Source organism: Dermacentor andersoni, chromosome 10 (assembly GCF_023375885.2).
Source record: "Dermacentor andersoni chromosome 10, qqDerAnde1_hic_scaffold, whole genome shotgun sequence".
Classification (NCBI taxonomy): Eukaryota; Metazoa; Arthropoda; class Arachnida; order Ixodida; family Ixodidae; genus Dermacentor; species Dermacentor andersoni.
In genome coordinates, this window is record NC_092823.1 from 129858387 (window position 1) to 129871614 (window position 13228).

Sequence of the window (13228 nt, forward strand, 5' to 3'; positions counted from 1 at the left end):
TTGTGCCCTGGCCTCACATGGAGAGGGAGACCTTGCTTGAACTAGTGGAAAACAAAATACATGACTGAAACTGCAAAGCATATTAGTATCTAGTTATTTCTCGCAACTGCCTAACTACTTCTTACTATATCAGCTGCCAAGGATTATCACAGATCAATGGACACACCCAGTGCAAACATGAAATGTCAGTCTGTGCAGTACCAAACAGTGGGAGCACCAACTCGCTCTTTTCAGAATCTTCAGGAAAGTCACTTGCTCCCAACCCCCTTTATGGCTTTGCAAACTGGTACTGCATCCGAGCAGGTGGTAAATGCAAGTAAACATTCACAGTCAACTACAACAGTTTACAGACTGCAGTTTCTAAGAAAACACTGAACACCTCTGCAGCCTGGCATCACAAATTTACAGTTTGTACATGTATACGTATACGCAAACCTATTGCTGTGCAGTTTTACTGGAAATGGTCACACACTGCTTGGAAATTCCACATTTTTACGGATCCTGTGTTCCATGATCTTTTGTTGTTGACTGTAAATCGATTCATAAAGGGACACAAGTAGCACACAGACAAGGTGGAATCTGTTTTTCTAAAAAGTATGTATTTCATCACAAAAGTGCACATGTCAACTGCCACATGCAAACAGTTCTTAAGAGAATGGTCAAAATTTGCTACAGTTACACCTAGCACTGCAGCTTTTTTAAAACAGCATGTACGGCTGACAGTGAAGTTATTCTGCTTCTTGCTAGAATGTAACAGCAAGCAATACTTGTTTTAAATTCGTTCTAAAATGGTTTGTGAAGATCTGGCACGAACCGTGCATAGTAGCTGCTCATTGTTCGATGAGAATGCAGTACCTCAGACATGATACAGAAACATTCAGAGCTTGCAAGCACTGTTTCTTCACCAGAAAACTTAATAGCTTTGTTCAGTGCCAAAGGTGCAAAACCTGTGCATGTCCACTATGGCTCTTTTATGCTTGTAAACCTGTTGCCTGCTCTACAGATGTCAAAGAACTTTCGTTTCACGTCACCTTAGGGTAACAGACAAGAAGCTGGTAATACCAGTCAGAAACTCATAAAAAATTTCTCAACATTAGAAATAAACTAAGCCAAATGTCCTAGTGCAAGTGAATTTATTTGGAGTAATGATGTCAGCAATAAATAGAGAACACTAGTCGCAGCTGATTTCGCTCTTCAAATTCCTATCTTTTGCAAACACTTCTTCCAAAAAACATCAGCTTTTGGTACATGTTATAAAGAACAGCAGCATGAAACCATCTTGTGGCAGATGTCTGAGCACGAAACTTTCTTCCAACTTCAACCAAATTCAATAGTGAACTCTTTGGTATACAACTTCAACAGGCGATAAAAGAACACATCCTCTGCAGAAGTTATCACAAGCAATTTTAAGGTAGCTCCTTTAAATTATGTACCAATAGGCATTGCACAAGGAAAAGTTAAGACAGAATGAAAGTGTTTGGGTGACGTACACAAAGTGCTTACACGGTTTCTCGATTCAGTCGAGCGCCGAAAACAGGTAATAATTTTCCAGCCGATCTTGAGGACTGCAAAGTTTTGAACACTCAAGAGAACCTTGCTTAACACAAGCCAGAACTGTTGACACGACCCTGGATGGCCAGAGCTATGACAACGGTCAACCAATGTCCAGCAGACATTTCACACAATCTAAACATGTTATTTTTCTAGTAGGCACCTCAGTTGTTCAACAACCTTGGAGATAAACATAGTTTGGCTTCCGCTTGCCTTGAAGGCAGTCAGGACGCTCAACACAACTTGTGAGGAACCATCAAATTCCTCCCTGCTGACCTTATTTTTCAAAGCAACAGCCACACGGACGTTTTGGTAGACACGAATCAACACAGGATCTATGTGGCGGTTCAAGAGCAATGCTGCCCAGTTACCGACAGCCTCAGATCCATCCCGGTGGATGTTGCGAATGCTGTACCGATACAGATCATCAATGCTTAACATGATTGGTCCCATTTCCTCTTCATCGAAGCATACATCAAAGAAGTCCGTAGAAGCAAACACCGTGGTTGTGGCCAACTCGCATGTTGCACTAGACAACAGGTCAGCACAGATGTCGGTCAGGAAAACTTCCTCAGCAAAGGTATTCAATTCCCCCTTGTCAAACGGCTGTTCATCATTCTGAAAGATGAAAATATGTTAGGCACAGTGAATACCTCTGCAAGACAGCATGTGGAAACCTGTACAAAACGCAGGCAAGTATGCTGCAGAACTACAGACTACAAGATAATTCTTAAGAAAGGCTATTAAAGGTTACCATGAGCAGATTAAGATGATTATAAACTCACAGACAAATACAGAAAAGCATAGCATGAGAGCATAGCATGAGTGATTCAAGCCTGCAGATTGAAACACTTTCGCTAGGTATACAGTCAAACCTCGATATACTGAACAGTGCGGTGATCGCGAAATAGTTCAATATAGCCAGAATTCTATATATAAAATTACATTAAAAAACATGTCAAAATCTTGTACAAATCAATCAATGAACTGATCGTGGCGTAGTAAGTACTCACTTGAAGCTTTACACAAAGTATTTATTTCTTTGGCTGAAAGTCCTGCAGCAGTGCAGCCTGCTTGTTATTGGCAAATGCGTGCTTAACCACGCATCCTCAACATAGCTTAAACGATCCACAAATGATAGCTAGGTGCCTTCTATTGTGCCGCAGTAGTGGCGTAGAAAGGCCAAAACAGCTACAGCCTCAGTTGAAGTTGGGAGCAAGGCAATATCAGCGCTTGCAGGATCAATCTCGGCAGTGTCTTTGTTTGGCCGCTACTTCCGCTGCAATCTCCTCGTCCGTCAACCGAAGCATTTTGAAACACTGTCAATAAGAAAGTATGAAGTACCACAACCACTGATTAAAAAAAAAAAGGGCGCATTTTCTATGTCGATCCCATAGAGCAGTTTCTGGCTGGCGGCTGCGCCATGGCGGATCACACCATTTTCGATGCACATGGCAGGCCGCACCTTTTGAATGGGCTGTCTTTGTAAATGCGAACCACCATTCCTCACGAGGTGTGGCAGGCGCAGAGAGTGGCACCGAGGAGGAGTCAGTGCGGCAAATGCAATGCGTCGATGTTGAACTAGCGAAGCCGCCGCGTGCGTACACCGCTACATTAAAATGGTGCCCTCGGCGCAATCGATGTGTGCAACTATAGTGCGCAGCAGTTGGAAACGCCCATCGCGTCATCGTGATTATCGAAGGTGTTGCAGGAAAGCTCGCTGCCTGTCAACAGAGCGCACAGGGCCTGGAATGGTGGAGTTCGATATATCCATTTTGCGTCCAACCCCGTTTGAAATAAAAAATTAAGACACATGCGATTTTCCAGGTGATATAGAAAGTGTTCGATGTACACAATAATTTGATATATCTCTGTTCGACATATCGAGGTTTGACCATATATACCCACTTCTAGAGCTCTCTATATCAAGAAAACATGAGAAAACATTTCAAATTTCTTGATGCACAGTGAAAGACCATCCCCCTTTGCATATTCATACTGCACTGTTGGCATAACTTGCATAAGGGAGAGTGAAAGCATTAGATATAGTAAAGTGGAACTTGTTGGCACGTGTCGCTGTTGTGTTTTCCCGGCTATGTTAACTTTTCGCGGTCCCAACCTCAAGCTTGTTGACTCCTATGTATTATGTTCCCATTTGATACGTCCCCATTCTGTAATGTTCCTCCACATTACATTGCATTTGAACGTGGTGGTCACGCAAACTTTTTGGTGTCGACAAATTTGCTCCTGCACGTTGCCGCAAAGACAATAAATGTATACTCACAATTAAGCCTGTTATACCTTGCCTGTGGCCACACCCCAAAATGCCGAAAGCATGCGATCGTCAGTCCGAATAAGTGTGTCTTGGCGCGATTGCATTTTTTTCAGTTCCCTTAAGTTAGCTTCACCGTAGTACAGACATTTATGTGGTGAAGCATATTAAGAATGAAAAGAGGCCCCTGTCGCGGAACACAGTGCGTGTCCCTTAATTATACACATGCACACACTGTCTACGGTCATAGTACAAGCGCCGATACATCTAATAACTGTACGAGTTGTTTTGAAGTTGCAGACCGATTTGGCGCCTTCCTCACTGCTACATCTTCCTAACTGGGAAGTGTTTTTTTCCATAGTACCTTGAAAAACATATCAGCAGGGTTCTACTGTAATCTTACCACGCTTTGCTGACAATAGGTGCCTGTAATAATTACTACCAATAACAGAAATACAAGATTGTATGTCTCATGAAACATCAATCTCATTTTATTTTTCCTTCCTGCTGGCTTATACTTTTCAAAGTGACACCGTATTTAAAGTGAAACCTTGTTACGATGAACACCGCATTACCGAACTTTTCAAAATAACGATAGTTATTCAGTTTCCCTGTGATGTTAACAATGCCCCAGTACTACGAACTAATATTCCGAAATCTTAGATTTCCATGTATCCTTCACAGCAGCTGAAACAGTAGGCTAGCAGATGGCAAGGCGCAGAGAGCGGATGTCGCGGTGCATGCGTTCAGAAAACCTGAGACGATGCCCGAGAAAAATAAATAAAAATATAGGTGATTGAGCAGAGGCAACGACGCATCAGGTTTTGAGAGTGCATGCTCCATCCAGAAAAGTATCACCTAGCAACAGAGGCGCATCTCTTCCTTCTTTCACCTTTCTCTTTGTGCATGCCTTTCTTTCCTGCTTCTTTCTGGGGCTGTACTAGCTATGCGCGCAGTGAAATGTAACCTTCGTACTCGCAGGGATGCCACACGGTCGCACTTTGCACTTTCCACACAGTGTCGTTCACGTGCTCTTGCGCTTCAACTGAGACAACTGTCCGCCTCAACTGAGACAGTTGCGGTGCCCACGGCAAGAAATGCGAAAAACAAATAAAAACAAGAAAACATTGCACTTTAGAGAGGACATGGAGCTACGTTTTTGAAGTTAGTTTTCTCGGCGTCAGCGTCTGTTTTGCACGCGCCACTCTTATTATAACGATGCTTCGGTGGTGCGTGACGGCAGAATCTATGAAAAATAGCAACAGCGTGTGCCAAGAGCCAACTGCAACATTCTCGTGGATAGCTCATATGGTGACAACTTATGAACTGATGGGTTGATGGGTGGAATAGTTAATTTTGGGGCTTTCACTAAATGATCTTTCAGATGAACGAACAATTTACTGCGGTCCCCTGAAGTTCATTATATTGAGATTTCACTGTACTTGCATAGCGAACCCACCAGAGTAATGTACCCACTTCCTTTTCTTGTCCTTGAACCATTTACTTTGTGTAAAAAATGCGCACCTGACCATGAATGTCTATGTAAGTGAATAGCTGAATGCTTTATTTGCTTGGTTAAAGAAATGCTGCACTTAATGGTGCGTAGTAGTGCAGATATGTGCAGATACCTAGGTCGTGCCTGTTGTTTCATTGCATAATTTCTCAGAAGATGGACTCGTTAACCAGCACATCTGTATCAAAAGCATCGGTGGCTTTACTCACAAGCCGATTCAACTTATGCGTGTTGTCTCCAGTGGTGCAAGCCCCACCTTGGAAAGCGACTGCCATCCTCCTCTCACGCCAGAGCCCTATGCCGCAGTCGCCACAGGCAGAGAGGCCAGCTGGAGAAAAGGAAGGGCCAGTCCTTCCCAAGCACTGTAGTACGCCATCTAAACCTTCAGATGCCACAAAGCTCCGGAGCTGGCATTTGGCAATGAATGTGCCCCACAACTCAGCGCATATGTAGAGGCGGTTTTTGTCCTACCCCTAACTGCCAAGTATGAAAACAGGAAGAAGCAGCAAAGAAAGCTATTCACATTAAAAACTGCTCCGGGAGGGTGCATCCCTATTAGCAGATGTCTGATGTATTTTAGATGTGCACTGGTGCGGTCAATCAAATATGTCATTAGAATTGATAAGAACATAGCTAAAAATGCACATATACCTCAGCGTCAAGAGCTGGCATCTGACTAGCCAACATCCAGCTGACCAGACTAGGCACAGCAAGAGCCGGCTCGCAGAGACATGAAAAAAGGCACAGGGCCAGATGAAGTGGGGTCTTTTCCAAAAGTGAGTTTACAGGAAACCCTGGTTCATCTGCAAGCAAGAAGAAAAGGTCACAAGATGCCAACCAAAAACACCCAAAAATTTCCCTCACGAATTTCCTGTCCTTGCAGTAAATGATGTTTATCTTGAAGACTAATACCTGCAGTGGCTAGTATCATTTCACATTAATTTTTTTTACAGCATAGCTTGCATAAGTGATGTCTTTTTAAAACAACATTGCATAGGCACTATAATTGGAGTTACTGTCAGGATAAGACAAAGCAGGTGAAAGTTGAAATAGAAAATGAATTTGACCAACCCTTGGTGGTCAAGAACATTTGCCTCTTTTGAGGTCGTTCCTGTTGGGAACTATTTTGTGCGTTATGGATGCCATGCAGCGAGCACTTGTGCAAACAAACATGGTTTATTTCAGAAGGTTTTCTTTATTGCTGAGGCTCTTGTACAGTGTACAGCCTCCAGCCAGTACTGCATTTTGGGTGATCACCACAAAAACAGTTTTCTCTCAGGCCCTCACTGTCATATTTCAGTGGTTTCATCTGAGGATGCTTGCTGCTCGTCCAAAGGCAGAATATTTCAGATTCACTAAACTCGCACAAATTCTTTTTGTAAAACGCGCTTGAAGGCATAGCCAATGTCTTGGTGTTCCACCATGAAAACCGCACACCAATTCCTTGAAGTGTGCCCGTAAAAATGTGTCGCCCTTGTACACAGACAGTGCTAAGTGTAATTATGAATGATGGAAAGTATTCCTGAAAGGTGCAGCAACAAACAAAAGCATCAAACAAACTGTGTTTGACGCTTTTCAACATCTGACTGGAACCTATAGTTTCGCATGTTAAGAGAGCCCTGACAGATGATTGCAAAAAATTGAAGTGTTGGCAGTCTTATGACCCAAAGCCACTACATGGCTTGTGAAAACCACAGCAATGATAAGATGGGGCTCCGAATTTTGACCAGTCAGGGTTTTAGTGCGCAACCAAAGCATGATACACAAGTTTCTTGCATTTCACCCACATTGGAATGTGTTTGTTGTGAAGAGAAATTGAACCTGTGACTTTATGCTCAGCAGTAGACTGCCATCATGGCCAGCAAAACAAGACGTCCATGGTCCCCATTATGCTAACTTACAATAAACCAAAGGCAAAACTGCTGTCAAATATTCCCATTCCCATAAATGCTGCGGCAACATTTCTTCTCCTTTTGTGTCTCCCGTCAATCCCTGGCATTCTGTAATCGCTGGCATTCTGCAATCCTTGGCGTTCTGCAGGCACGCAGTAGCGGACTCCAGGTTAATTTTGACCACCTGGGGTTTTTTAACGTGCACCCCTGATGCACTGTACACAAGCATTGTTGCATTCCACCCCCATCGAATCAAGTACCTCGAGTTTAGCAGCGCAACACCATAGCCACTAAGCTACAGCAGCGTGTACATTCTGCCTGTATGCTATCCTGTGTTCTGCACAGACCTCATTTATGTACACAGTGCACTATATGAGAACATGTGTCTAGCTATAAGTGGTCATTAAATCAAACAGGTACAGTAAATCCCAAAACTTTACGAACTGCGGGATTTGAGAAAGAACTGAGTATCTTTGCAGCCTCATAATGTAGGTTGGTTCCAGCTTGTGCTAGTAGAGTAGAATCTCATCAATTCGAATCAGTTTAATTTGAACTTCCAGTTTATTTGAACTGATGTTGTGGTCCTGTCATAATTTGATGTATTTCAATATGCTAAAATTGCCAGTAATTAGCACACATGACCGATTACAATGGTTAATTCAGACATACCGTGCTGCCAATTGTGCTCTCAGCAGTGCACCAATTGCTGCAGTGGCGCTTCTGACCTGGGAGTGCAACCGTGCGCTTACTGCTGCTCCTGTTTCTTCTTGCAAGCACTTTAACTTGCGGCTTCACAGTAGCAAAAATTCTGCCTAGCAGTGTGGCTTCACGGCAGCACGTACTGCTTGCCATGGAGCCACGCTTCCAGAACTCATTTTGTGTTAGCTCAGTGGACATGTGTCGCCTAATGCAGTGCTGCACATAGGTCCTCCATTCAGTGAACTTCCTGTAATTCAAATTCCCTTTAATTCAAGCAAATTTTCGGACTCCTTTGAATTTGAATCGTCAAGATGCGACTGCACATGCAAACATGCGATACAGTTCAACTAGCTATGGTCAGAAACTGCATTGAATTTAAATGATTTCCCAGATCTCACATTTTATAAGCAGTTGCAGTTGGCTGTACATTGTGTTTCACAATATGGAAGAACACCGACTACACTGGAACATTTTTCGTCCTTCAATGATAACCACCGTATGTGAGCACTCTACTGCAAATACTCGAAACTGGAATTTCAGCACAGAAGACAACAGATGAGCAAATTTGTTGAGAAATTAAATGTGAAAAGTGTCTTACTCAGCAGCGTGACAAGCTTGGTGACAGCCTTCACACCACCATCTCTCACGCCAGATTCATCGTCCTGAAGGAAGTTGACAAGTGCCCACCAGAACGACACAATGGTACCACCTGAAAAAAAAAACAAGAAAGAGGTTTGTTTAAGAAAGCTTTTAACGTATCTGTCACAGTTGCAACAAGGCCCAAACATTTTTGTCACACACTGAGCTAGTCAGTCTCAATAGCAGAGCGATGAAAAAAAATTTATTATGCAAGGATTTTCCCCCTTGGATTCTATTCATTTGTTATCACCTGCCACAGTAAGTGGCTGATGTTGGCAATAACAAAAGCTTGGTGTAGTGGAGTACCATTTATAGTGCAGACATTTGTAACTCCGGCAACTTATAAATGGTCCATTTCTTTTCACATAAAATGATGCTGCCACTACTTGAGACAAAGCACTTCCCTATAGGGTGGCTGCATAAATAGATTGCATGGAACAACAGTGAAGGAAGCACAAGGCTTAATATATTATTATCATCACCACGGCCCTTACCAGACTGGTACGCTGAAACGATGACTTGTGCAAGAGCAGACATGGCACCGCTTGCCATAAGCCTCCTAGACAGGTCCTCAGTTGGCTCTGACAATTCGAGCAGTTGTAGGATCCAGCGTAGCACAATTGGGTGTTTCCACAGGTCCTGCTGCAATACAGGAGCAACAATGGTTCATCAAACAAAACAAGAAAGAAAAGCACCTAACGAGAATAAATGAAGTGATGTTCAACAGTAAAAAAAAATTTGACATTAAAGAAAAAAATAACTTGAGCTGTAGCCCTAGCATGTTACTCTCAACGCTACCAAAAATAGGCACATCTCACGCACTTTGGGGAATCAATGTAGGCAATGCTTTCAGTAGTGTTTGCATTATTCGACAGTAATTGGCAGAGATGCTGACGGCGAATTTTTAGGTCAATCAACTACAACAGTTACTTACATTTTTCAAGGTAACCAGTTGCTCAGCAACGCTGCATATGAGTTCCAGAAGAGAGCGTTTCGTCTGCTCACTGTTGGGCAAAAGGAAATGTGCAGTCTTTCATACATGCTTAACATTCACTTAAGACGCAAATACTTGAACACACGCAGCCTTCCAGTCTCTCAAATGGCAAGAAGAAAAAGGAGACCTTGAAGACTCATCTACGAAAATATAGACACCATCACCATCAAGAAGTGATTAGAACTGCCCGCCAGTCTCCATTTGTCATTGCAGATTCATCCACTCCACTCATTTATCATTTCCCTACTACGCCGTTAATTCCGTTAATTCGACTTTGATGGGGCAGACGAAACTGGCAGAATTAAACAAAAGACGGAGAAAATGTCGAAACATGCTGTTAATTATCTAGGCAGATGACTTTTAAAGTTTGCTTCGCCACAATAAAACAATGTTATGCGGTGAAGCCTGCCAAGCAAAAAAAAAGTACTATTGTTGCGGGTCATAGCACGTGTTCCTTAATTTACACACGCATATGTGCCATCTCCGGTCACAGTACGAGCAGTGAGATGCCTAATAAGCTTACTGGCAGCCCTTCAGAGTTTTGGATAAACCCCCTCTTTTTCGTTGGCCCTAAATGTCCCCTCCACTTTTCGGAGTTTCCGATCTTTACCGCCTTCCTTCTCGCTAGCTTTCCCAAATTGCAGATGGCTTTTCTCCACTTCTCGGTGCACGGCGCGTGTGCTCGTTATCGGTCTTGTATACGAGACATGCATGGTGGCCGAAATGGGGGCTCAAATGGCCGCAAGAACGTCAGACACAGCTCTGAATGACTGCCAGTATGATTACTTAGCGTCCAGCTGCTTGTACTGTGACCGGAGAGGGCACGTGCTGTAGGAGATATGGGGTTCTCCTCCCGTGCTCTTGGGACAAAGGAACGACAACACAGTAGTGCAAACAGTCACAAGGGCATTTATTGCACCTTTCATAGATCAATGCCTGCTAGCCGAGTTGCTATCCCCAAAACATGCCGATGGGCGTGCGACAAATCTAGAAGTCCGACCTACCGCGACCGCATGGCGAGCGAATATGTTCGCCCCATGCTGGATCCCAACGCCTGGTCATTCGCGTGTACGGTCACGCGGACGGTGGCGCGTTCCAAGGCGGCCACGCGAGGCGGTCTCGCAGAAGCATGGGTCGGCGGCGCGCGGGACGTCCACGCTGTCCCCCGACCCGCCGGGAAAGAGCCCGCGCCTTGTCTGAAGCATGGATTGGCGCACGCGCGGCACGTCCAAGCTGCTTGCCGTACCACCGCCAAAGAGCGAGCGCCTTGTCTTTCCCGCACCCAAGTAACCACGCAGCGGCGCGACGCTCGCGCCATCTCTCGCACCGCGCTTGTACCACTCCGACCGCCGCGGCCCACGCGGCGACGCCGCACGGAGACGGGGGCTATGCGGGAAAACAAGATATCAGGGGAGGCACGACGGTCGCGCATCCCCACAGTGCATGTGTGTATAAGGAGCACTTACTATTTCCTGTGACAGTGGCTCTTTTCTATTCTTGGTAGGCTTCACCACATAACACAGCCGTATAGCGATGAAGCTAACCAATCAAGTTCAAATTGTAAGTCGATGGCCAGTTTTGAGATCGAAATAATGGAAGTTTGAGCCCATATAAGTGCTTGGGTGCCTGCCAGGACCTTAGGTTGGTATCGAATTAACCGGAGTCAAATTAACAGAAGTTTACTGTACTTTATTATATGTTACCAAATATTATGCTATGCAATATTAGTTTCGGTTCGAATGTCAGTATGTGGAATTTTCGAAGCATTCAAAACAATCCATTTGAAAACATGCATAAGCAGTGCTTTCAGTTTGGATGAGCAAGTTGTGTTGCCATTAACATGGCTTAATGCCAAGCCAAAGATGAAGCATTTGTTTTATAGTCGCAGATCAATTTTATTAATCAGTTGGATAATTCAAACATTCCTGCAACACCACATTTTTTTATTGAATTAATGCGTAACCGCCAATGTTCTAAATGCTGCATGGTGTCTCACCCAATTTTTTTAACAGGATCTGCAGGCACCATGCTGTAAAAATGGCGGCCATGAAGAAAGTCAGTGCCACTCGAGCTGACCAACCACACTTTTGCTTTTGTTGGTGAAGTGGTTTAAGTAGTTCCTCAGCTTTCTGAGAACCGTAGAGCTGTTGCGAATAGATTTGTGTCAGCTTGGCACCAAGGCAGTGCAGCTGTAACAAAATTTCGCTGCTAACCTGCATGGTGGCAGGCTGCAAAACCATCATGAGATATTTGACGCTTAGAGAATGATTCGTCAGTGATCAGGCCTGAGATCATGCAAACAACTAAGGCTGAAAAGGCAGAAGCTCTACAGAAGTACACAAGAAAAAAAAAGAAGACTAAAATAAGCCTCACAGCTGCAGTTTCCAGTATAATTGATTTTTAAAAACTGGGTTTGTTAACCCAAAAACAAAACAAAGGAACCCATCGTTTCTTAATTATGGTGCTGAAACCTTGTAAATATATGTGGTTTTATGTGCTTATTTCAATTATCAGATCCATTTTTATCTAATTTTATTATAATTTTATGCATGTTTGCTTTACTTAATTTTTCGAAAAAGTTGCAAGAAGTTAGTCTGATTTCGCGAGACTTAGAAGCAGTCATCCAGAACTTTGAGGTCTCGAAGCCCTTCTTCAAAGGTAAATAGAGCAATAAGGTTGGTCTTATTGGATTTCTCTAATCATGCAGAAGCCACTGTATTAAAAAATTTGAGGAAATGATTTCTTGTAATCTTTTGCAATTTTTTATGGGAAATTAGGCAAGCGAAGTTTACATAAAATTAGACTCGGATGAGATAAACAAAATGGACTTTGCATTCGGACTATGCAGATAAAATTATACATATCTACAAGTGTTCAGTACCATAGGTGGTGTTATAAAGAATTAAAAAGATTTTTGGTTGAACACTCAAAACAGTCACTGAAGTCTGCCACTTTTTATCCCTACTCAAGGCCAGAGATATTTACGAAATCATTCATGTGTCCAATGAGGTCAATGAAATGCTGAAGACATTATGAACACACACTTCAACACTGATGTTAAATCACACATCGCCTCTTACATACATCTTCACCTCTTTTTGCAATGCAAGTGACATGACAAATCAAGTTTTTAAAGAACCAACACTCACTTTTTTATGTTTTCATACCAGTCAAGAAGATAGGACAGCACCTGAAAGATATAGAAGTTTGTATTAGCAAAAAAAACTAACAATGATTGCAAGAAATAAATGTGGTCTACACCGAAGTGCATTGAGAAACAACAGTGGTACCAAGGAAATGAAAGAAGCTATGGGAATTGGCACATACAGAAAAATCTTGGTGATACGAATTTCATGGGGTCATGCAAACTTCGTATAAAAATGCACAAATGAAAAAAAGGTTCATTTATTTGCAGCTGTAAAAATCTCTTAATGTTAATCTTTCTGGGCTTTCTTCTTGCCAAAATCATCAACGACTGCTTTATGGAAGGTGCAAAAATGCGTGCACATGTCCTCTTGGATCTTCTCGCACGCCACTACATGCCTCGGTGCATTGAAAGCAAGGAGTGTTTCGGCTGTAGTGAGCTACTCGTCGTCGCTGCTGCAGCAAATGTCTTCATCCTTGCTGTTCAAAACCTCAGGCTGTGATGTTGAAACTTCCTTCGCAAT

The 13228-nt window shown here is 43.2% G+C and overlaps 1 protein-coding gene across 2 annotated transcripts in view; it reads right to left on the bottom strand.

Moving 5' to 3' along the window:
• Positions 1-578: 578 nt before the first annotated feature.
• Positions 579-13228, bottom strand: part of THADA (Thyroid adenoma-associated protein homolog) — a 102100-nt gene continuing 89450 nt past the window's right edge. The window contains exons 34-39 of one of the 2 annotated variants that reach the window (XM_050192686.3): positions 12710-12750; positions 9501-9570; positions 9061-9205; positions 8526-8636; positions 5988-6139; positions 579-2169 (exon numbers count right to left, since the gene is read on the bottom strand). In XM_050192686.3, coding sequence (XP_050048643.1) covers positions 1696-2169; positions 5988-6139; positions 8526-8636; positions 9061-9205; positions 9501-9570; positions 12710-12750 — 993 coding nt within the window. In that variant the 3' untranslated portion in view covers positions 579-1695. Of the gene's footprint in view, positions 2170-5987; positions 6140-8525; positions 8637-9060; positions 9209-9500; positions 9571-12709; positions 12751-13228 lie in introns of both variants that reach the window. The other variant, XM_050192685.3, reaches the window with a different exon arrangement.